We start from the raw sequence: 25,574 nt of genomic DNA on the forward strand, positions 1-25,574 counted from the left end.
CTGCACATGAATGAAAGAAAAGGGAGCCGGTGCTCTCTTCTTCTGTATCTAACTGTTGTAGGTACGTTCTTTTCTGAGGTAGCCACATCAGTCTTTTGGTTGTCTTTATAATCTAATTCCCCTCAGAAGTTCTGGGAATGGGGAGGCCTTAGGCTTATGTATGGCAGTGGAGGTGCTCCTGCTCAGCAGAATTCAGGGGTGCTGCATCACCGGTGGCAGCTGGAAGGAAGAAGTCTCAAGAAGGAAAAATTCTTTTGGTAAAAAACTAGTAGGTTTGGGGAGAATTAGAAATAAACTGCTGCTTGTCTTTGAAGGATATTTGGGTTTTCTTAGGAAAAGTAAGAGGTTTTTTTCTTTGGGAAAAGAACTTGAAGGGTTTTGGAGATCCTCAATGATAAACAAGACACCTGAAGAACCACAGCCTGCTCTTCGTTTTTCTGCATCTCTCAGTCCCATCTCCATCTCCATCCTATTCCTCTAACACAGTACCCTCTCAGTCCCCTCCCTAGTGTTTGGGTTACTACTCTTCACCCTTATGAAGGTTTTACACTGAGAAGGAAGAGGGGAGGGAAAGAGGGAGTGGAAAATATGTGTGTTGTCACTTTTTGTGACATTGCAGCACATAAAAATAAAAAATAGTAACTATGAACATGGAAGTACTACTTTACCTTCCTTATTTTTCCTTCTTCCTATAACATGTTAGTACATGCCAACATTACTGAACATTAAAACATGAAGAAAACATGGGTAGATCTTAATTGTCTTATTATTATCCCACACAGTTACAATTCCTGAAGGAAAAGTGACTTAAAAACATGATTATTTTGTCATTGTCACTAATTGGTGTATTAATTGGACACTACATTTGCAAAGTGCCCTTATGAATGCAAACAAAATGTGTCTGGTAGATTAACAAAGGACCACACACCTGTTTCTCATGCAAAGTTCCTTCCTGATGCTGTCACAGAACCATACTGAGAGAGAGTTTTGGCAGATGGCATTACAATTCAAATAAAGAAAAATAGGCTTCTGAATTCATACATATTTCCTTGTCATTGAAATGCCAAGGGATTTTTTAACATAATGTTTAAAGTACAGTGACTCAATTTGAGTGTCCTCATAAATATAACTAATGCATAATGGTGAATAAGTTATGACAAGAAGTTTCAGAAAGCAGTTACATGCAACTAAAGCAGATTTTTATCTATTGTGCAACAAAGCAAAAAGTAATAAAAGATGGGACTTTTAAACTTCTCACCCTAGACAAGTCCATGAAGCCACTGAGGAGACAAAACCAGATTCTAATATTTCACTGGTATAAATCAAGAATTGCTGCCTCAGCAGCTTCAGTGTTAACCTGAATTTTCCACAGTTCAATGTAATCTCCCTCGTCAATTGTATTGATTTATCAATTTCATCAAATACTATTTAAACAACTAATGTATCTGCATTACATATATCCAGCTACTGTTCAGAACTGTATATTTTTATATATTATTAAACATATTATTAAAAAGCATGGTAGTCATGGAAGCAGATCATGTAGGAAGTACCTTGAGGAGGATTCTTCTAACTGATTGCGTACAACTTCATTGGCCACTTGGAAATAAAATACAGAAATGTAGGATGTTTTGTACTTGATCAGAGCACTAGTTTATTTAATCTGAGATTTCCATCCAAGGCCAGTATCTGATGCTTCTGAGGCAGTTGCAGTTCACCACAAATAAGTAATGTACCTATGCAATTTTACAGTCTGGGCAGGACAGCTTTTTATTTGTGGACCACCCATAGACAATCAGGTCATTGTAAGTGTACAAAGTGGTTCTTGACTGTTTTTTTCTTCATTATCACTATAGATGCTACATTTTCCCATCTCTCTTTATAATATGTCTATCCATTTGCCTCACTGGCCTGTCACATAAAATCAAGTAATTGCCATTTGGTGTAATAACAAGGCAGAAAACAAAAAAACAGAAAGCATTATGCTGTGTGCTTTATTTTGAAACATTGACTTGAGACTCTTAAGGCCCCATGAGACAAATGAAGTCATGAAACAAATGTTTTCTAATGTTGATTGGAATTTTAATTAAACTGTAGTGCTGTTCTTTTAAAAATAAGTCAGAAAGAAGGTAAGATAACCTGTTTGACCAGGAAAGACAATTAGGGCAGATGAAGAAAAGGGGTTGTCCTCCATGCGGAGGAACAGCGTGGATGTACGGAGCTCTCCTGTGGGATGGATCGATGGCTGGTGGAGAGTCTGTGGGTCGAGATCAGAGAAGAGGCTGGTAGGGGAGACTTGGTGGTGGGCTGTTGTTACCGACCCCCAGATCAGGGTAAGGAAGTGGATGGACCCTTCTTTAAACAACTCAGGGAAGTCTCTAATCACAGATTCTGGTTTTCATGGGGGTCTTTAACCTCCCTGACATCTTCTAGATGGGCAGCAAGGCAGGAGACAAGCAGGCAACAAGATTTCTGGTGGTTTTTGGGGATGACTTCTTGATATAAGTACCACATGGGCCCACCGTGAAGGGTGATGCACAGCTGGGCCTGCCATGAAGTAACAGCAAGAACTAGTGGGAGATGTGATAATCGATGGCAGCTTTAGCTAGAGTGACCAGGAAACAGTGAACTTCAAGATGCTGTGGCAGAGGAGTTCAGGACACTGGCAGGTGACAGGCCCTGACAACATCCCTGACAAAATCATGAAGCGAGTCGTCTGAGAACACATTTCTGGGCACCCAAAGGAGAGGTGGTGACTGGGAACAGTGATTGTGGATTTACCCAGTGCAAATCATGCCTGAGCAACCTGATTGCTACACTAAAATGACTGGATTTGTGGATGAAGCAAAAGCAGTGGATGTCATTTACCTCGACTTTTGCAAGATTTTTTGCACCGTTTCCCACAATATTTGTGTATCGCATTTAGGGCATTAAAAATCTGGATGGATGGAGAACTGCACAGGTAAATAACTGGTTCGGTGGTGGGGCTCAGAGGGTAGTGGTTAATGGGCCATACTACACCTGAATGGCTATGCAAGAGGAGTATTGCAGGGGTTTATAGCAGAGTCTGTCCTGTTTTGACATCTTTATGTACAGCCTGAAGGACGCAACAAAGTCAACTTTGCAGGTTACCCCAGGGGGACCAGTCAACATGGCCAAGGGCAGGGCTGCCACTGAGGGACCTAGGCGGGCTGGAGGAAGGGACCAGCAGAAACCTTGCAAAATTCAACAAGGACAAATGCAAAGTCCTGCACCTGGGTAGGAACAACATCTTGCAACAGTACAGGTTGGGAACTGACTAGTTAGACTGCATCCGTAATACTGCATCTGGTTTTTGGACCCCCAATACAAGATAAACTGGATTGATAGACAGGACTGATTTCAGCAGAGGGCCGCCAAGGTGGTCAGGGGAAGGAGCACTTGCCCTGTGAGGAGACGCTGAGGGCAATCCTGTTTCCCCTTTGGTAAAGTTTGGCACTGAAAATAGCATTGAAATGTATCATTTGGGTTTGTTACAGAATAATAGGCTTTTTTTCTTTGTTGTACCAGAGATTAAGAGGTGAAGGCTAGCTAAAGTATGTTGAAGCTTATGTATGAATTTGAGATACTAGTAACAGAATACCTAGCTGCCTCCCATGTCTAGCCTGCACTACTAGTAGCTACATAATTTTATGTGGCTTTTTAGGTCAGTAGCCAAACTGCAGGTTTTAGGTTATATAATAACAGTAAAGTCAATAACTCCATAAATTCACAGGGTATGTTGTTAAACATTTAACACCAAAGGAAATAATATAAATAAATGAAGAGACTGAAAAGCAAATAGGAGAAGAAAAACCTAACTTCACGAGTTCAGGCAGTTATTAGGCAGAAAACACTGGTTTGTAACAAGGCTGAATTGATACAGTCAGTAATGAGGTACAAGCACTGAAAGGTTTGAACATCCAAAAGATCAAAAAGAATGTTTCTTTTCAGTCTGTTTTCTTCAAAGTCTAAAGAATATAGCATAAAAAAACCTGTGTTAATAAAATCAGTTTCAAAGGCAGAATCTTCCACATTGGAGCTGTACGTGGCGTGCAGCAAATCTGCTGAACTTCAGGAATACAAATTGGTAATGTGGCACGCAGTTGATGTACTTGGGGCTCCTTTTCTGCTGGTAAAACCACTGTGCCTGTGACAGTCTCTTTTATGTGCATGTCTGAAATTTGAACCAGCCGGCAATGCCACCGCAGCTCCTCAGCATGCGTGTGAGTAACCGCTGGGGCACGGGCTGAGCTTCTCCGGCAGGTTTGAGTTCTGCACTGAGACTCATCCTGAAGTGACTTCACTCCTAGCAGTGCCCACATTAGCTGGTTTAAAGGCAGGAGCTGTGAGGGCAAGGATTTCAGTGACTCGGTTTAGATGTACCCTTTGTTATATTAAAAGTGAGATAATGTGTAATTAACAGAGAATTCAGAAAATTATTCCACATTATTCTTGGAAGGTAAGGAACATACCTCTTTAATTATTCCATGAAAACCTGATGCATTTATATCCAGTCTCCTGGGCAAGAACTTGTGGCTAAAAAATGAGATTTTCCAGTGTTTCCTAGTGGTCTCTATTTCCCCAGCAAAACACAAGTCACTTTAGTGGAAATTGTGAGACCAACAAGGAGCTGGTTTAAGCTTCTCTCTCCTTAAACGTTCTGTAATATAAACCAAGTACCCAGCACAAATAACACAGGAGTAAGGACAGAGAACAAAACAACAGTATAATATGATTTGATAAAAAAAATTACAGTTTTAGTGATAGATGTTTCTCAGTGAGTATTTCTGCTTTCCTTAAATCTATTATTTCTAAATACAAAACAGGATTTTGTAGCTTGTTTGGAATCTTAACAGAAACTCAGCTTTCTCTTGAAAAGGTCCATGGAGAGTACTCAGACCAGCTTCAGCTATTGCCCACTAAACTGTTGAGAACTGAATTCTTTATTAAGGCTTTATTAAGGAAACCGTCTCAACCATGCCTACAATAACCTAACTAAATTCTCAATATATAAGGTCTTTTTTCCTCTAATTTCTTTTTAATTGCATTTTTTCATTTTTCTTTGCATTAATAAACAACAAGCCCTTTGAACTCTTTTTGGTAGTTAAAATTCAGTAATTCAGTTGGTACTTTTTCACTGTATTAGTGCAAATCTTGATTAGATGTTACACAGTTCTGCATGTCAGAGGGATCAAGCACACCTAATGTGAAAAACACCCCTACTGTTTGCAATATTTCACTTGATAACAACCCTGGGAGAAAATATTATTGAATTGATAGTAATATTTAGTAATCTACATTCTGCACAATTAAGGATGTTGCATGTCACAATAAGCTGCACAGAAGGAAGAAGATGCATTTATCAGATGTGAATGTTACTTAGACATTTGTTTCCATTGTGCAAGAAGAAATTATGCATAATGTCATTTTATTCATGAGAATAAATTGCACATGAATGGTTTGTGATTACAGACAGAACATAAACAGTCATGACTTTGTGAAATTTGCTGTATGAGATTGGCAGTTGGAGAACATGATTTTAATTGAAATTGAGCATACAGGTGTCTTTTCCAACCTAAATGATCCTATGAGTCTATGATTCTATGGCTTGGCTTGGAGTTGGTACATTCCCTAAATTTTCCAGGTCTTCCATGACAGGAAGAGTGAATTTGGTTTTGCTATGGAGGTGGGGCTCCTGCCTTTGTTGTTATTTTCACTGAGACAGTGAACAATTCAACTTTTGATTTTTTTATCATCTAATTTATTTTCTCCTGCAGCTTTTGATTTGTACACTAGCATAGAGAAGTCCATGTTAGTAGTTGCATTTTGCAGTTTAGGCCATGACATTTGAAACATGGCTAAGTGGAGGAACCTGTTGAGGCAGTATAAAGGATTTTATCATAGCATATACCTGTTGATTTTTTTGCGGGTTTTTGGAGCTCCCAGATGTTATACAGATATGTGACCTAGCAGAAGGTATGTGGATAGTAGGTAAAATACTGACTTTCAGTGAGTAATGCTACCCTCTCTTTACTTATGGCAACCCATAGGAGAAGGTTTCAGGAGCAGCAGCGCAACTACTGTATCTGTTTCATGTCTTAGCTGGGCAATGTGGATGTGTGCTAACAAGAGCAATCAAACCGGACATCCCCAGCCCTCTGCTCCTGCGGGAGCAGCACAGCATGCCATGAGCAGCATCCCCTCCTCGGTAATCTGTGCGCTGTGCCTTGGGGTATTTCAGGCAATGTTTTCTGTGTAAGATATGCATTGAGGACCACTGGTCTAGACTTGCAGATAAATATTTGCAAAGACTATATCTCTTAAAGAAACTGGAACAGTGTGCAACTGCATTGGACTGTGGAGCTGCACGGTATTTTGTAACTTTTAACCCAGCTCATCTGATACCCTCTGTAGTAGGTAACTGACTTGAAAAGGCAAAACTGAATTTGAAACAGGGACAAAGAAAAGAGAAAAGCAAGAGACAAAACAAACACAGGCTGTTGAGTGGAAAGATAGATATAGTATTTTTCTGAAAAGTCTCATACGTAGGTTAGAAAAGGATTCCCGACCTGTGCCTGAGTGTTAACAGGGCAGGTGAACCGAACTCATGCTGACTTCCACAGCTTCCGCATCCTTATTGACAGCATTTTCAGTAACAGCGGGCATTATAGTTTCTTCTTCTCTCTCACACTATGCTCTTTTGTACTATACAAATATTTTGATTGCAGCTGATTTCAAGAAATATGCTCTCGTCTTTCTTTCCAGCCCGTCAGTAGGGTAGTGACACAATACTGGCTGTTGTTCTGAAACCTTGAGAGGTTCTTGTGACTCTCTTTAACACAATTAGTACTCCATAAACTAAATTCAGAAAAATTAATCTTTGGATTTGGTAATATGCTTTTTCATCTTGGCACATTTAGATCCAAAATGTACTCCTTCCTCTATCCCCAGAGAAGGTTAAGTGGCACTATCAAAATTCATTCTGAATCACAACAGCTTTCAGAAGGAAGAATAAGAGCATCTGAACCATTAGCATAAGCAGGCTGTGATGAGAAAGCACTACCACTGATTATTAAAGTGACCTGCTTGTATTCACTTTAGTCTTTCCTTTCTTTTTTTTCCTTCTTTCTTTCTTTCTTTGAAAATACAAGGTCCTTTGTTACCATTGGGCATTTAACTTTTAGAAATGCAGCTCCTTCTGCATTTAAAAGCTTACCCAGATGCATACTGAGCAAAGTGTCTGAGTATCAGCTGTGCCTTTTGATCCTTTTTTTTTTTTTTTGGATGACTGCTGCAGTGTTAGCTATATGCTGCTTCTCTGGTAAGGAATAAAGCACAAAATGTGAAAACTGGAGCATATATATGTACTATACATATTATCCAGCGCCTTTCCATCCACTCATGGTATCAGCATTACCAAATGCTGCACAATTACTGATTTTTTAAATGGTGATTTTACAAACGTTCCTGAACAGCCCCTCCACTGGATGATAGGAGATCTGTGGGAATGCAATGTCAGATATTGAAGACTGAAAATAAAGGATAGAAATTTTTTTTTCCTTCTATACAGAAAAATGCTCCTGGAGTCAATAGAATTGAAAGACATGAATGGTAGAAGTGTTGAGCTCATGAAAATGAAGACTTCATAAACAGCATAGTAACCATGAAACTGTTGGTTGCAGAAATTATACATGAACTAGCATAATAGTGCTACCAAATGAATATCAGATAATGCTATAATTTATAGCTCCCTTCCCAATTCAGATCATGGTGGCCAATAGTAATCTCCTTTACAAGTAGTTTATAACAATTCTCCTTTATAACTGTTTATTGTTCACTCTCATCCCTAATGATCATCACTGGGCACAGTGAAATGAAAAAGAGAAACTGTAATGACCTCACCCCTAATTTGGTAAATGCTTAGCTTCCTACTTTATGAAGCACTAAAGTATATCTGTCCTGTAATCTTTCATTTAAATAGTGAAAAATGGAATAGAAGCCACTATTTAATGTAATGAAAAACAATCACAGTGCTCCTGGAAGCAAATGTAGCAAAAGATTCTTCTAACAGAAGCTCTCTAGTAAACTACACTCCACTAACCTTATCTGCCATACTTTGGGGGAGAGCAGGGGGCTTGGGGTTTGTGCTCTAGCAATTCCATTTTACTGGTCAACACAGTATTTTAATTAAATATAGCTTACAGGCTGCATCTCAAATGGAAAAATGCAATTAGAGCATAGCCTTACATGGAGTTTATATCTGTTATGGTACATGAAGGTAATTTTTATTTCCTTTCTTCTGAAGCTGTGACTATTTTATGATGTTAGATAATCAGGGGTTCAATCCCTGTATTTAAAAGTGGATTCTCCATATGTCCAATTCATTAGATTTTTGCAGACTTTTACACTAGAAAGTAGGATTGGCCATTTGCCTTCTCAATAGTTGTGCCAGTTCATAAATACAGTTATGCATCATTACTTTAGGAAAAAATATGCCAATAGGTTAATAGTAAATCTTCAAATTATTTCAGATTTTCATAAATATGTAAAATAAAATATGTTCTATGCATCTATACACTTTGAAGTGTATATAATTACAGAAAGTTACCTACTTTAAAATTTGGGCAAAACATCTACTTTCTTTTTTAATTTCATAGTTGGAAAAAACTTCATCTACTAATACACTTTGGGAAAGGGACCTATGCACACATTTGTGTGTGTCTGTGTGCATGTTTATGTGTATTTTTAAGTATGTACAGATTTTACCCATACCTGCCTCACTTTTTTTTAAGGTAGTGTAAGTTTAGATGGCCAGATATGAAAGCAACATGATATTAATTAGGTGAAGAAAACCTTGCAAGGTTACATGAAAATAAAATGTACCTACTGTATTTAAACTAACACTTTATATTTTATTCTATGTCATAGGGTTATGTAAAAGCACCATTTTTTCATAGCAAATTATTAAGAGGAGCCTTATTTATCATGCATGCATTGGGAATGAAATTTACTGTAGGGGGAATACAGGATTTGTAGATCAGCTGCTTTCTTTTTGAATATATATGTATTACATCCCACAGTCTTGTCTCAGGATATACAGGACTTTGTGGTAACCATTGTAGGGTCAATCTCCTACAGATTTTACTGAAGTTCTGGGCAGATCTGGAAAGAGCAACACCAGGGCTTGCTAATGCTTGGTGACTTGACAATGAGCCAGTGATGTGCCCTTGCAACAGAACGGGTCAACAGCCTCCTGAGCTGCAGTTGGCAGAACATTGCCAGCAGATCAAGGGAGATGATCCTTCCCCTCTGCTCAGCACTGGTGAGACACAGATGGAGTTCTAGATCATGATTGAGGGACTAGAACATCTCTCCTATAGGGAAAGGCTGAGAGAGCTGGGACTGTTAGGCCTGGAGAAGAGAAGGCTCAGAGGGATCTTATCAATCTAAATAAATATCTGAAGGGAGGGTGCAAGGAAGACAGAAGCAGGCTCTTTTCAGTGGTGCCCAGTGACAGGATGGGAGGTAAAGGGTACAAGCAGAAATACAGGAAATTCTGCTTAAACATAAGAAAAAACTTCTTCACTCTGTGGGTGATCAACCACGTGAAGAAGTTGCCAAGAGAGGTTGTGGAGTCTCCATCCTTGGAGATATTCAAAAGCTGACTAGAGATGGTACTGAGCAACCTGGTCTAGGTGACCCGGCTTTGAGCAGAGGGGTTGGGCTAGACAATCTCCAGAGGTCTCTTCCAACCTCAACCATTCTGTGATTCTGTAATCTGCATAAATACCTTATGATGCATTGATCCCTATGAAGTGACAATAACAAAATAGCCCTGACAAAAGCAGTTCAGTGTGCAGACTTGTGAAGATTTCAAAGCTAACAATATTGTAAGAATAATAGGAAAAAATGAGTACCAGCATTAAGGAAGTCCTTGAGCTTTTCGTTACAGAAAAAGTAATGTGGAGTTCCTCATCTGCCTGTCTCTGGCAGAAGGTTGTATCCTTCATTGCATTATTGGAATAGGCTGAGCAGGAACACCCTCTGAGGGCAACATGACATGAAGACCACAGCTGTCTAAGCAGGTTCGCTCAAGAAAGCATCAGCTATTACAGAGGCATTTAAATGAGAAGTAACAAGCAGAGATGAAGCCATTTCTTAACATTGTATTTTAACTCTTTAACCTCCCTATTGCCAGTCAGGCTTTACTTTCCTATTTGCCTTTTAGAGCACATCAATAATGGCCTATTCACATTGTCACTGAAAAAAAAATAAGCTCAAATCATCCAGGAGTACTTCTTTATGGCCAGTTTAGTGACGGTGTTTGATATGAGAGACATCAGTTCTGCTCTGTCTAGTTCAGTACTCGTCTCCAAAAAGTTATTTTAGAAGTGCAGCTGAGTTTAAAAAGGAAAAAACATCTCAAATAAGGAATTCCAGAATCAAATTTCCTTATAGAATCTCAGTACCACTCCCTGTATATTGTGCCATAGTCTTTAACTGCACAGAAATCGATACCTGTGCGTGATGGGAATGCCCATCCTTTTGTAAGTCTCCTCCATCAAAGTCATCACATCTTGCACTGAGGTTTTTACTCTGTTTGTGTCGACTGAGATATTTGTCATATCCATTCTGTTAGCAGTACAATAATTTTTTAAGCATTCAGTGTGAGTGATAATAAAATATGTATGGATGTACATTAATATATATGTGACAGTTTGCTTGTACATGAACACATATTGATTTTCAAGTTCATTAAATTAATGTATTTAACATTTTAATTGTTAATACTGGAATGATTTAAGAATCTCTATTTCTGCAAAATGTAATTAGTTTTATGGTCAGAAGATGCTATAGTATCTTATTTTGCTTTGTACTACTATGTACTCCAATGTCCCTGATGTATAACTAAGCTTTGGAACAGGATGACTTTGGTGGCTGTGGAACTGCCATCACAGTGAGACAAATAGTACAAACTTCTCAGGAACATTTAGGTATACTTACTGTATTTACATGGCAGGAGGCAAACTCTTTTCGTTCCTCTTAGGCCAACCTTTCCAGGATTCCTAGCAAAGAAAAAAGCCCAAAAAGCAAAGTACTTTTTTTGTGTGTACCTATTTGGGAAAACAGAATGCTCTCACTTCCTCCGGCGATGATGTCATACAAGATGTGCTACAGTTGTTGGCTGGCACAGCTGTTGGAACAATAAAGTAGTTCAACTAAAATGTGTTCTTCTAGAGACTGAGATCTGTGTTTCCATGCCAATTTTCAAATTACTACTCCTTGTGGCTGCCATGGGGTGTGTTCAAGATTTGGCATTTGCTTTGGTCACTGTATCTAATTTCACTATCAAGTTATTTCCCTTGACACCCACCAAAGATCCACAATTTCATTTTCAGAAATCTTAGCGTTCTGTACTGCATTTACTGAAAGAGATAACTCTTTGTTTTTCAGAGCTTCCATATGGCTGGGAGAAAATTGATGATCCCATTTATGGCACTTATTATGTTGAGTAAGTTCCCAAGTTCAATATTAAGTTGCTGTTAATATGTCATAACCTAATACTAGTATCCTCTGCAGTGCTTAGCCTGGCAAGGCATGGGTACAATTACCTGACGTTAAACTGAGGGTACACCAGGAATTCTCAGTCATCAATACAGCTAATGTGTCCAAATACATTCAATGTGTCTCGAATCAGTGGCTCAGGCATTCAGTCATTCTCTTTCTCCAGGGTCTGATTTTATGGTATCATTCCAGCTAATACTTGTACAAAGATCATACTCATTAAAGAAATGTTTTATTTTCTGTGTAAGATTTAGATATGCAATGAGGTAGAGATCTTGTTAATCAATGAATAGAGAAAAGCATAATCATTTTAGCTCAGTTAAGATCCTTTTCTGGGTAGTCCTTCCTTGCTGCAAATCAGATGTTTACACTGTTTGTACCAGAAGGCAGGTTATTTATATGCTGCATATAAAATTTTAGGGATGTCGTGTTTTATTTTGTACTTACAAGTGCAGCTGAAAATAAGAAAATATAAATTTCTATTTTCACAGCACAGTCCCTCCTTACTTTCTTTTCAGATTTTGTTTTAGTCATGAAACAACAAAAAAAGATTCTTACTCCTGTGTGCAAAGGGCAGCAGAAAGCTTTGGTTTTAAGTACTAGGTAGAACTTGTTCTGGCCAGTTCCTACATAAAATAAGTAAATCAGAGAGATGATTTTCTCTGCTTTTTAGCTTAGTGCAGTGAATGAGACTTATGCAAAGTGACTCAAAATCAAAATTGTGATACCTGTTCAGAGTGGTCAGTTCTCATTCCGGTCTCTGCACAAAGTATAGAGCAGAGGAGGCAGAAAGCCACTCCCTGTCACAGTGCAGGCAGTGCTTGAAAGGTTGAGAAAGATCTATCCATTAGTTCCTTTTATTAAACAAGAGAGATCCCTAGAGAAAATGTTCCCTGACCTAAAAACTCAATTTCAGATCCTGCCACTTAAGCAGTACATTTATTCTAGTTGTTTCATACAAAATAGAAAGTTTTAGTTTGTCTGTCACATTATTCCCTTGGTCCCTTGTATCCATACCAACACATTGACTGCAGGATCACTCGGGGCAGATACTGGGGCTGCAGCTTTTCCAGACCTCAGGAAATGCTACTATTAACATACACAGGGTAGAGCTGGACAGAGAGCTCAAAAAAAAGATCTGATTTCTGGAGGATTAGAAGATTAAGATTTCCTTTGCTATAGCAGCAGCAGCTTGCGGATGCCCATGCACCTTCCATAGCCCTCCTACAAAGCAAGCAAACAAATGAAAGCAGTGTTTGTCCACTGCCCTGCTGACTCCTTCTGTCCCATTCTCCAAATGCAGTAGCACCTGCTCTGCTTCTTTGTCCCTGGCTTGTTCCCTGCCCTCAGGTGAAAGAGCCAGCAGCCCCATCTGGTTTGCTGCTCAGCCCAGATCAGCTTAGTCGGTCCAGATTCAAGCAAAAAGATGAGTAAATTTTTTAAGTCCCTAGGTAATTACCCTCTCTCTTTATGCCTGAGTTCTTTATGATGTCCCCAAGTAACTAGGGGCTGGAGTTCATACATCTCGGTACTGAACCCCCCTGAAGATTTCTGCACATGCAATTATGCAGCTGCTGGGTGTGAGTAAGAGTCTTCTGCCCAGTGGTTTTTAGCGTATTTTGGTGAGTAACAGGTGTTGTGCAATTTCTGTGCATTAATCTCTTACTGAGACCCCGCTTTGTTGTTAGTGCAGCCCAAGGCATTCTGGCACCAGTGATGCTCACACTTCACTGCGGAGTCAGAAAAAGAACCAGTATTTATCTCCATTTCATGTCCATCCACAGGTAAACAGACACCAGGCACCAGGCCCAGATGTTATTATGCAATTACATACTTTAAGGCTGTTAGTGCCAAATTTACTAATTCTACCACAGATAAGATTTGTGGAAAGATATGTCAGACCTACTGCAGGCTCAGAGGTTTTTAGAAGTGGAATGGATGTTCACAGGATGGCATTAAAACTGCAGCCGCACTAAGTTCATAAGGAGTTTTATAGTCAGTAAAATGTAGCTGTACTTTAATTTGCAGTCTGAGCTCAATAAGTTTGAAACAAAGATTGCTTTCCATTTTTCATGCTAAAAACTGGCAGTCACACCTTTTTTATTATCACTATTCAACAGATGAGTTCATTTTTAACTAGCTAAAATCAGATTACAATAAACTCTCTTAATTATGTCATGAAAGTGGGTAAATCATGAAAAGTTAGGTTATGAACTTTCACACGTTCAAGTCCAGTCCAACTTTACACACAGGTCTTTAAAACCGTCAGTGAAAGAAGGGCTTGTACTCTGCTTGCTGAAATATTTGTATCCCAGGGGAAGTTTGTAAGGGTAAGCAATGAGGCAGACAGACTCAGGTTCACCTTACAAGGGCCAGCCATGCTCAGCTCCAATACTCTGAGACCAGAGGAAAAGCTAAAAAAGAAAAAAAAAAACCTCAAAGGTCTTGCTAGCAAAGTTAATAAAGACTTATCACAATATATTTGCAAATTCTGTTTAAAAATAAGGTCTCCAGTATAACTTCCTCTCTTAATCATGCATGAATGTAGGTGTGAGACATTATTAAAATTTTCATTTGCCTTGTTATGTGGGTCCAGGCTTCATTTGTAAGGTGTAGACATTTGACATAAATGAGAAGTGTTTGCTATACGTAGGTTAACTTTCATGCAATTTTCTCTTAATTTATAAATTAAGAACTAGCAGCACTTAGCTGTGCAGGGCTATGGAGAGAAAGTGGTTATTAGAGTGCACTGGGTCTTTCAGCATTCTGATTGCCAAAAGATTATTTACCCCTTTAAGGATGATTAACTACAACACAGAGCTCAATTTCCAGACATGGTTTTCTTAAGAGAACAGCTAAATTAGCCATATAGGTATTTATTCTGGAAAAATATACCTCCTTGACTTACAATTTCTGACAACACTCTGTTACTACTCAAACAGAAAAACTTATTTCAGGTCTTTTTGTCATTACGAAGTATTAGTAACTGAAAAATGTGAATGTAAAGAGGAGTTAGGCACTAACAAGTTTTGCATCAGCATGTGCATCTTCTAGGTATCCTGATCCTCAGAATTACTTTGGTGGGTTATAGGCAACAATTTCAGAAGTTAGAGTCACAAACTACCAAAAAAACCATACCTTAAAATAGCTAAGAAAAGGACATGATAGGTTAAACTTCTGCTGATGCACATCCTTAGATGTGCTACCATTTTGGCAGGGCTCAGTGTCTTGGCCATCAACTGAAAGTTGCATACTAGGCATTACTGCCCATAAATCTCCTCAGAATGTGTTTCAGTTGTCTTAAGCACATCTAATGTGAAAGTCCATCACAAAAACAACTTAGCCTGGCCACATTCACTGATGGGATGGCAGAATGGTGCCTATGTCTTATAGGCTGGCTGGTGGTGACAGTACGTAACACAAGAGATGCTATTTCAACATCACAGCTAAATGCAGCCCAAAACCAAATCCTGCCTCTGAGGGGTTGTGCCAGTTAGCATACAGTGAACTAAGAGAGGACAGCAGCAACGACTACCCCTTTTTCTCTGCAGAGTGAAACTCAGGGTTCCTACGACTAGAAAGCAAATAAAAGGCAGCATGATGATTCTGTACAGCCACAATGGCACTAGGGGAAATTAGTTGGATTCTTGTCTTTGGATTAGGCTTTTATATTTAATATGCATTGTATAAAATAAAGGAAGAAAAGAGAAGATAGAAATGGTTACTGAATTAGATAGTATGAGCGATGAGCAATACATTTTTGGATCACATTCAAAATCTGTTTTAACCACAAAAGCACTTATTTGTAACCATCTCCAAAAGTCGCATTTGGCTTGTCTTATTAGGGCCTAGCTTAGTAACATCTATTTTGTATGCAGCTGAAGTAGCTAGATGAAAGGCTAGAATGTCCTTTCAAGGGAACAACTTTGCTTAATAACTTCTTTCTCAGGTAAACTCATCAGTAGCAATTTTTCTGATTTAGCCATGAAGCTGTATAGTGCTAAAATTGCATGGAAGGGAGGCGTTTCATGTCTCATCAGTCTAGGAGCATAAATCCAGTGGTGCTGACTGAAAAACAACTGATAATCAGTGTAATTTTATTTTCTTTGACTCCTCTTGGACACAATATTTAATGCAGTTGTTTGAATTTGCTGGAATTCTCACATTGTGCTTTCAAGACTGCACACTAACATAGAACAGTCAAAATATGGGAATAAATCGGAGCTAAGAATTATTAAGGTTGCACCAACAACTTGAGGTGTTTCAAGTACCTCTGCTAGTCTTCCCATCTGATCAGCTAGAACAAAAAGGTCGTTTTCAAGATAGCCATTACTGAAAACATTTCTGTGTAAATTGACTAAATCACAACTTAAACTCTACCTAGAAACTGTAGAGAGGCAGCAGATAACAGATTCTAGCTGTGATGTCAGCACCACAGGAACTGATGTTCCTTGAGCCATGGACACATCCTATATTAGCTAAAATCCCATCTTTTTTTATATCTCAGAACCACATATAAGTTGTAACTTAGATCTGCAAGAGGCCTTCTGCAGCACTGAGATGTGCCCTGCAATTACAGCATGACACTAAGCATAGTCCAAGGTCCTAAATGCAGATCTGTAGTGTGATTTTGGATATCCATTACATCTGGCACAAAAGCTATGGGAAACCCAAGGTCTTCTGGAAGGGCAGCTGAAGGCCACGGTAGGATACTTTAGAGCCTCTAAAATAAGACATGATCCCTATGTTGAAGCAATTAACTCAAGCCACTGTGTAGCAACCCTGTTTTTAACCTTATCAAATGCTAACGTAAAACAAGCTAGATATTTAACCCCAGATCTGCTATTGGAAGCTGTTTCATAATGTCACAGTTCTGCTTGTAAGAAGCCTACAGGTTTCAAGACTGAAATCCTGACATCTTTAATACATTCTGGTATTTACTTCCAAAGGCATTCATAGAACACAATTATATATCAGAATTAATTCTGCTTGAATAAAAAGCTAAAACTTCTTTGGTCTTCTGTCATAGAAGACTCTCTTTCACTGGTCTTCCTGTAAAACCTTTTCTATGGGTTCATTTCATTTGGTAATGGGAGATCAGAACTTTATGTAGTATTTCACGTGATGTTTCATCACAGCCTTGTGTAATGGCAAAAGTAGTATTTCCTTTACAATATTCAAATACATCATGTGATAGGTGATAGCATGAAAATTAACTTTTTCATGCTTATGTTAGTAGTTCATAATTACCCTATTTAATGCATGTAAGTCTTGTCTTTCTCCATTTTTAACTGGTGAAGTTTGTCTCCCTTCCATCATACGTTTCTAGGTTTGCAATAGACTAAGGTGCTGAAGACCCTGACAATTACAGCATGGTCTAACTAGAAAGCAAAAGTCTAGGAAAGGAAAGCTTACAATCTTAAACAGCCTGTCTGAAGAAAGAAAGAAACAAAAGGGACTTTCTCAGTCCACAGCATAGATTAAAATTTACAAGAAAACTATTAATCAAAATTTTAGAGTACGAGAGTAAGTTAGCAGCCACTTGAATGAGTTATAGCCATGTTAACAAAGTAGCAACTCCAGGATTTATCACATTTACTTTCTCTCAGTAAATCAAATATTCTTTTACATGACTGAAAATCTTTTCATTGCATTAGCTCTGGCCACTAACACCTGATTTTCCAAGTGTATTGCACTCCCGTAGGACTTGCTGCTTCTCCTCTACCTCGCTTAATGGCAATTCCACTTACTTTCTTTGAAGCAGTGGTAGGATCTGAATCCCAAGGGACCTGAAAAGTGCTTAATGTGGCATAAAAGTTCATTTCAATATAAATGGAAGGTATTCAACCCTTTTTAGGATCTCAGAGTTTCAAATGTTCCCAGGTCACCTCTACAATTGCTTAAAGCCGGTGATTGGGATTGGATTTTCAGAAGAACTCAATACATAGTAGCTGAGTGAGAACAAATAAGGAGTCACATGTTTTAAAACCTGCCCTTCTGTACATATGTATTTATTTCCCCAAAACAACTTTTGCAGCACAAGCCCCTTTTCTCAGTTGTGATCCTATCGTGATCCTATCTTGTGGAGTTGTTCAATGCAGCCTACTAAATTGTTTTGCCTTCTTCAGAAAACATGTGAAACATATCACAGGACAGGATTGTAGGATTACTCACTGACTGATAAAATGTATGCTTTAAATTAAAGAGTTAAAATCAAGGCTATGATGAGAGTATGTAGAAAAAATAGTAGTTCTAAACACAATACAGAAAATTAGTGGTGTAGTGACAGAGATGTACTGACTGACCTGTTGCAGGAAATGTAAAGCATCAAGAAAAAAATGTGTACATTAACTTTTCTTATATTTCATATAGTTATCTATGTAGTTCTAATCTACCATCTGACTTAGTTTCTGCAACATCCAATTTTTCTGTACAGCTGAGCAGATATATACCATAGAATTAAAAAGAAATCATCTTCAGTTTATTTCCTATGTCAGATTTATTTCTAAGCTGCAATCATAAAAGCACTCTGTGTTCTAGGCTTTACCTTTTCTGTAAGTGGTTAAGTAATTTCACTTACAGCTAATTGATAATAATGCACAAAACTTTGAATCAAGCAGAGAACAATGCTTGTACTAAAGACATGAAAAACTGTCATTGTAGCATGCTTCAGCAGTACTGCTATTTAATATGTAGTCCCATAGATCAAAACCATTGTCTGTAGCAGATTTCAGCATATTGAAATGATAGGACACTTCTCAGAGCTGTTCATTATGCAGTGTGCTGGATTGTGCATTTCTCATCCCCAACAAAATTGTGTGGCGTGTAAGGGACATGCTCAGGCCCATTGGGGTTCCATAATGGTTTCACTCTCTAACCACACACACCTAAGTCACATACAGCATCCTACATGTTGAAAGTGATCATTTTCCCCAACTGAACCCAGTTTTTAATCAAAACCAAATTTTTTCCAGCCACATAAATAGAAGAACACAATTTGAAAACCCTGTCCTAGAAGCAAAAAGGAAGCTACAGCAGCATAACATGCCCAACGCAGAACTTGGAACAAAGCCTATGCAGGCCCAAGGTTTCCGAGGTACAGTACCGTGTCAGCTATCTTAGTTAAGATGAAAGATCCTGCTCTCCTGTTTATTTGACAACGATTTTGTCATAGTCTGATATAAAAGAACAGTGTTGCCAATTCTCACAATGTTATCACCTATCTCCTAGTATTTTTCTCCCCTGAATATCCCAGCTCCCAGAGTTGCGGGACTCATGAGCCACCTAAAATACTCTAACCTTCAGAAGCACAGAGAAATGACAGGAAAGTTGACCCTAGTGTTTCCTAAAGGCTAAGAAAGAGAAAGCGGAATAAGAGTCTGAAAGTCATTTTCTAAATAAAATCATAAATGTTATTCTTGGGAATGTACGACTTCCTCTTGAACACCCAAGGTTGGCAACACTGAAATAATTAATTGTACTTTCTCTAAATTACCATTAATTGATGTTTGGTATGTTTCTAAGCTAGCTCATCTAGCATACATCAATTAAGTTAAAAGCCTCAAACACTGTGTTATAGGAGTTTACAAGAATACAGCCTCTTGGTAACGTAAAAATTAATGTGCTTAAAATGAGCTGTATAAGCAGCAAACAGTATTGGTAGAGATAAATAAACTTTAACATAAGGTTATAGCCAGAGAATGAGGCTTGTTCTCCTTTGTAACAGTAGAAAGCTCCTCATCAACCTTACCTAGACCCAAACTCGCCCACCCGCGCCCCGCTCCCAAGAGGTCCCGCAGCGTGAATGACCTGTCCCAGTGCCGGCGCGACCCCTCCGGGACGTGCAGGCTGCACGGTATGTCCTCCGCTGCCGGCCAGCCCAGCCCCACTGCTGCGGGCGTAGCGAGAGCTGTTGAAGTCACAACCTTTGCACCTTCCTCCCACCCTTCCTCACCAAGCGCAGCGCGGGATAGAGGCACGGGGAGCCCCCGCCACCCACACTGCACACCGAGGCACACGGAGAGGGGACGTGAAGGTTGCACAGCAGTTATGTGTGTCACTTGTTGGATGCCAAAAACCCACCTGTCTGGAGAGAAAATCTCACCTAATATTTAGCACTGCTTGTTAACAAATGGAATAAGATATTCGGGGGATATTTTCCTTATTGCGGGTGGGAGGGAAATTATGGAGAATGTATTACTTTGTAGACAAAACTGAATTTATAGGTTAGGAAAGAGGTTTTAAAATTACCTCACAGATCATTTTTATTGTTGTAATTATTTTAGCTACACAATATCCACTTCTAAATGTATTTCTAAAATGAAAGAACATTTATAACTCCCCACTTATGGCTGATCTGCCATAGATAAGAAATATGTTTTAAGCTTTGTATTAATATAAAAACTCACAAATTTTTTTTTTCCTGGAATGCCTGCACTCTTTACTTCCTTGATTTTCATACACTGTCACCTGCTGTCAGCCAATATTGTTAGCTGCTGTCCCCACTGTGTAGTGACTAGATCAGAACTTTTGTCTTTCTTGTTTGTGTTGACTGATGTAGAAAAACCACTCTTCACCCGTGATGCATCACAGCTGAAGGGGACTTTCCTCAGCACAACTCTCAAGAAAAGCAACATGGGTTTTGGATTTACCATCATTGGTGGGGACGAGCCAGATGAGTTTCTCCAGGTGAAGAGTGTAATTCCTGATGGGCCTGCAGCACAAGATGGGAAAATGGAAACAGGTAATTAAGATGGTTCCTCTGTTCTTTTATATGAGAAGTAGAATAAGACATAGATTTCTGAGTCTCACTCTCCATGAATGCATACATTTTTCCATATTACTTTCTGTGTTAATGTGTAATACATCTACTCTGTAAGATAAACTTCTCACATAAAACTTTCTTGTAATTTTTCTTTCTAATAATGCCAAGTAGATTGGTTTTTTACATTTCATAATATTTTAAGGGAGAAAAGATCTCTGCATTCTCCTACATAAAAATGGGATGTGATGTTCTTCGGTTTATAGGCTGTTTGCTCAAGGGGAGTCTGTGCATGGAAAGAAAAAGAGACGTGCAGAGACAGCACAGACTACTAAGTGCAAATTTGTTTCTTTAGAAAGGATGGTTTTGCAAAATAATCAAAGTCAAGTCTGATCCAACATTGTTCTGATAAGAACCGTCAAAACAAGAGTTTTCAGTGTGGCATATGGACACGTAGGCATCTGTGGCCTACTAATAAAGAATCTGTGAAAACCAACTAGATAAAAGAAACTTCCTCTGAAGAGATTTAAAGCTGCTTTTAAGATCTGGATTACTACTGGAAATATTTTCATGTCCACAGATTGATAAGATTGCAAACCACTGTCTTAAAAGTTTGGAGGGTCACATCAGGTCTATATATGGATGAAACAATTTTGGAGGAAGGTGGACTCAGTTTCCAAACCAGCTATCATCTCCTATAGGAGAAGACAATCAGAGAATAATAGAATAATTTCAGTTGGCAGGGACCTCCAGCCACCAACCTCCTGCTCAAAGCAGGGCTAACTTCATGGTTGGCTCAGGTTGCTCAGGGCTTCATCCATGGGACTTTAGAAAATTTTATAGGACAGAGATACCACAGCTTCTGTGGGCTTCTGTCCCAATACATAGCCACTCTCATGGGGAAGATTTTTGTTCTTTAAATTGGGATTTCCACTGGTGCAAGTGATTACCAGTGACTGTAGTCCTGTGTTCGTGCAGCCCTGTCGCTGTGCACCGTCTCTCCCCAGCAGTCCTTGTTCCTCAGATACTAGACAGGCTGCACATTGGTGCTGGGACATATGCATAATTTTTCCTTCCATTTCTCACCAAGACTTTATAGAAGAAATGCTAGTTTGGGATTTATGTTGTCTCTGCAGAAAACCAAGTCCATGGTGGCCAGAGTCACTGTGAAAATAATAAGAGCATTTCCTAGCCTGTGGAAGATCACTGTGGGTGGACCACAGCAGCAGAGCAGGATCCTTTCAGTGTGTTACAGGACAGGAGGCAGACACATAAACACACACAGGCACCAGTAATGTGGGTGGAATAGTCCCAAGTGATTCCTCTGGAAATTTCCTTTCGTCCTTCTTTTGTTGTAGCAAAGAAATTATCTGGACTATCATATGTCGGAATAAATCACCCTGAACTCTAGTTTATTCTGTAGGATTCTCCAGGACTTTGCAAGGAGGAATTGTGAAGGTGGTGAAAAATATTATTTTTAAAACACCACAATTTGCCTCAAGTCTTGTATTACAGCTGGCATGATGTTTCTCATGCCAAATAGATAAACAGATAACATATATGAAGAAGGAAAATGTAAGAAAGAAGTAGAATATAGACTGTTGGCATTGGTTTTATAAAAAAATTAGTCTTAACAGCTTTTTAATTCTCAATTCTTGTTGCCATTTTAACTTAATGTAATTTGGCTTTCAAAGGCAAAATTAATTAGTTGTTTAAGTGAACAAAGGATACAACAGACTTTCTGAAGTTCAGGAGAATTTAGTAACATGAACTTCATTTTTCCTAATATTGTCATATTACCTAATACACCGCATGAGAGATATTACTTGCTTGTCATGGTTTAGCATTCTCAAATCCAGCACTCAAATATAGTTACTTGCTAATCTGTCTGAAGTGTGGGCTGGTTATTGGTGAACTTCTTCATATGGAGTTCTTTTCTCTGAAAAAGAGAGGATCCTTGCAAATTCCTTAAATTTTGATGTTGAAATTGAATATGGGTGTCATAATACTATTGATGGTGATTATTGCAGTCACAGATTGTGATGAGAATATATAAGAAAAATGTGCTTTAGAATACATAGAAATAACATTGATTTTTTTCCAAGGTAATTAATTCAACTATATTAAGAATGCAAGACAGAAATGTACATTCAAATATATATTCACTCTATAATTATGTGAGCCTGATATGTACAAAATTACATCTCAGAATAAATTCTGACCTCAAATGTCTTCATTTTTGAAACGAGTGCCAGAGTTCTGATGTAAAGTAATTGGAGAGTCTCAGGCTAATAATTGTGGTGTCTAACATGGTTTCCATGAACAGTTGAAGTGATTTCTAAATATGATAATGGTAAAATGAAAAAAGATATTTAAGGTCAGAATATTTAAGAAAGCACTGTTCGGCAATGTGCTTGTATTTCCTGATATCAAATCCTTTTCACAATTCCTGAAGTAGGATTTCTCTCCCCATTCAGCCATTTTACAATCTAATCAACTGGAGATATGAAAGCCTCCCAGGTTCCATCAATAGCATTTTTTTCATAAAGCTGTTAAAATCTTTAAGATTTAAAATGTATTACAACTATTTGAAATTACATATGTACCTTTTTTTTGCTAGGTAGGCATCACTGGATGATGAACAGGGCTTTTAAAATAGATTTTATTTATTCTTTGACATGAACTGTGTGGTGTTGTGCAGTTTATGTGCACTCCAGCTATGATAACAGTCATAGAAGCCTTTGATAAATGATCAAACTATAATATTGTGCCAGTAGGCCATCATAGTAGAAAGCTTGAGGACAGTGGCTCTATGATCTGTGAAGCAACCAGGGTGTGAGGGATAACCACAGGTGCTGGTGATCCCAGTTGTAATACAACTCTGGAGCCTTTCCCTTGCAAGGCTGACACTTTCTTTTGGCCAAGTGGTAAACAAAATTCTAGTGGTTTAGACCTGCATCAGATATGGGGAAAAAAGGAAGAAAAGGCACCACCTCCTTCATCATACCGGACCTTGGCCACAGGCTGAAGACACCAATGCTGTACTTTATCCAATTGTTAAACAAGCTCATAGAAAACTAATATTGTAACTTTGGTTTAATTCTCCACCCAAAATCTAATTTAGGGGTCAGATACAAATGCTAGTCAAAAATAAGGGTGAATCTATGTAAGATGTTATTGTCACCCTTTTAACATGATCGCAACACAGGGATTTCACCTGCAGGTTTCAAAATGAAACAATTTTGGATTTCATCCCTTGGAACATGGAAGCAGCTGCCTAACAGTGACTTGGCATCTCTGTGATGCTATGAAACAATTCAAGCAGTGAGGCAAACTGAGTGCACTAAGATGAACAAGAGATATCTGAGGTCCTGGTGACCTAACACCGCCACTCAGAGCCTAGTGCTGGGCACTAAGGGGTAGCTATAATTGTCCCAGACCCACAACAAACCTCACAAGCAGACTTGGAGGAACCATATCCCAGTGGATGAGTCAAAAACAGCCAAAATTACATTCCTAATCCCATTTGCCAGATGTTTCAGAATTCCTAAGGGTTATTATGCCCTCGTGTAAATCTAGCATCTGTGAGCTAATGGCTGTTAATAATACCGCAAATGCCTTTCTAGGACATGTTTTAGCATTTGGAGCTCAATCAAGCTGCTGGATATGAACATTACACTCCACAGCATCTCTGTCTACCTCAAGACAGCCTAGGAGCTGATACCACATTCTTTCCTGAGAGGTTACATTGCTTTGTCTTGTCTGAAGCCTCACGCTGCCAATAGAAAACTGTCTGCATTTAAGAGGCCCCTGTATTCCATTAAAATGCTGAGTGAACGTCAGTGGTAAAAGACCGCATCTACATGAAAAGATTTTTATACAGCGAGTGATTTTGAATGACTGCTGTTCTAAGGCAAACAAAGATTTAGGCCTGCGGCTGAGTCAGATAAAAGCTCAAGCTGCAAAGGCAAAAACTTTCCTACAGTTCTCAAGGTTATTCAATGGACTAGATAAGCTGAAACACTCCCACATAATCAAGCTCGGGAAAGATTCTCACTCTGTGCATTTCAGCAAGTTCCAGTTCCTTTGGTGAAAATTTCCAGGAAACAGCTCAAAGACATGGTGCACGAGTGAGTAATTGAGTCTGTTGATGACCCTTCTGACTGACGAATAGCTATGGTCATTGCAGGTTGAACTTTCCAGAAACGTATATACATCTGTGATGAATTGTCATAGCTCAACAGTGTGAATCAAGAAATGGGAAACAGGCTCTTTCGTTTCATCAACCAAGCATATATTTGGCCAGCTCTAAGGTGCTAAATCATCTGTAAACAATGCAGACTTGGGCCTTTTTAGATGCTATTCTCTCAGGAATGGTAGCTTCACTATATTAGTTAATCTATTCTAGAGATAAAAATTCATAAATGTAAGATAAGGTTCAGCTAACAAATACAGATGTCTACAGGAAAAATGTTTACACCTACCATATGAGTAGACATCCACCACTTCTAGATGACTGTATTAAGATGAAGCCTAGAGACTAGAGATCTAGAGTCTAGAGATCAGTCCCACATCTACCACTCAGAATTTCTACTGCACCTGAGAGATCTCCAAAGGGAGTGAGCCAGCTGTTAGAAATACTGGAAGGAGTGAACTGTGGCCTTGCTGCTATCCGTGGGCCTGCCATCAAGACCCATACAATCTTCCATACATGATGAATTTTTCAAGAAGCTGAGGTTACTCTAAATGTAAGCAAATTGGAGAGACTGAACACTTGTTGACCTACAAAGTCATGAATGTTGTTATTCACTTGAATAAGAACAAAACTGAAGCCATTATCAGGTGGCTGACCCTACAATGTCACTAAGCCTAGGGAATAATTATCTAGTCATCATTCATGCATATTTTTGCACAGTAAGGCTAACATCTCGCAATGTCTGTAAAAAGTAGAGTACTCAGGACAGAAGGAATTGAGGACATCTGCAAAAGGATGCATTTTTACAAGTTCAAACAGATCCTTAATTCTGTTTCTGTTCGTCCATTGTCAGTTCAGATGAACAAACCATTATCTCACCTACCGTCAGATCAGATAAGATGCAAGCTGTCCAGTTTCAGCAACACCAGAAAAGGTGAACTATGTATGCACAAGGAATGCCTTCAATTCAAAGAAGCAAATATGTTAAAATTAAAGAAAAAAATGTTTTGGCAGTCTTCTGGGAATGTGAAT

At 38.8% G+C, this 25,574-nt stretch overlaps 1 protein-coding gene across 1 annotated transcript in view; it reads left to right on the forward strand.

Moving 5' to 3' along the window:
- The window catches only part of MAGI2 (membrane associated guanylate kinase, WW and PDZ domain containing 2), a 765,547-nt gene that overhangs the window by 593,832 nt on the left and 146,141 nt on the right, over nt 1–25,574 (forward strand). Inside the window, exons 7-9 of the mRNA XM_059815959.1 lie at nt 11,476–11,533; nt 18,561–18,682; nt 20,147–20,329. Coding sequence (XP_059671942.1) covers nt 11,476–11,533; nt 18,561–18,682; nt 20,147–20,329 — 363 coding nt within the window. The remainder of the gene's footprint in view (nt 1–11,475; nt 11,534–18,560; nt 18,683–20,146; nt 20,330–25,574) is intronic.

This window comes from Gavia stellata, chromosome 4 (assembly GCF_030936135.1).
Source record: "Gavia stellata isolate bGavSte3 chromosome 4, bGavSte3.hap2, whole genome shotgun sequence".
In the NCBI taxonomy this organism is placed as follows: Eukaryota; Metazoa; Chordata; class Aves; order Gaviiformes; family Gaviidae; genus Gavia; species Gavia stellata.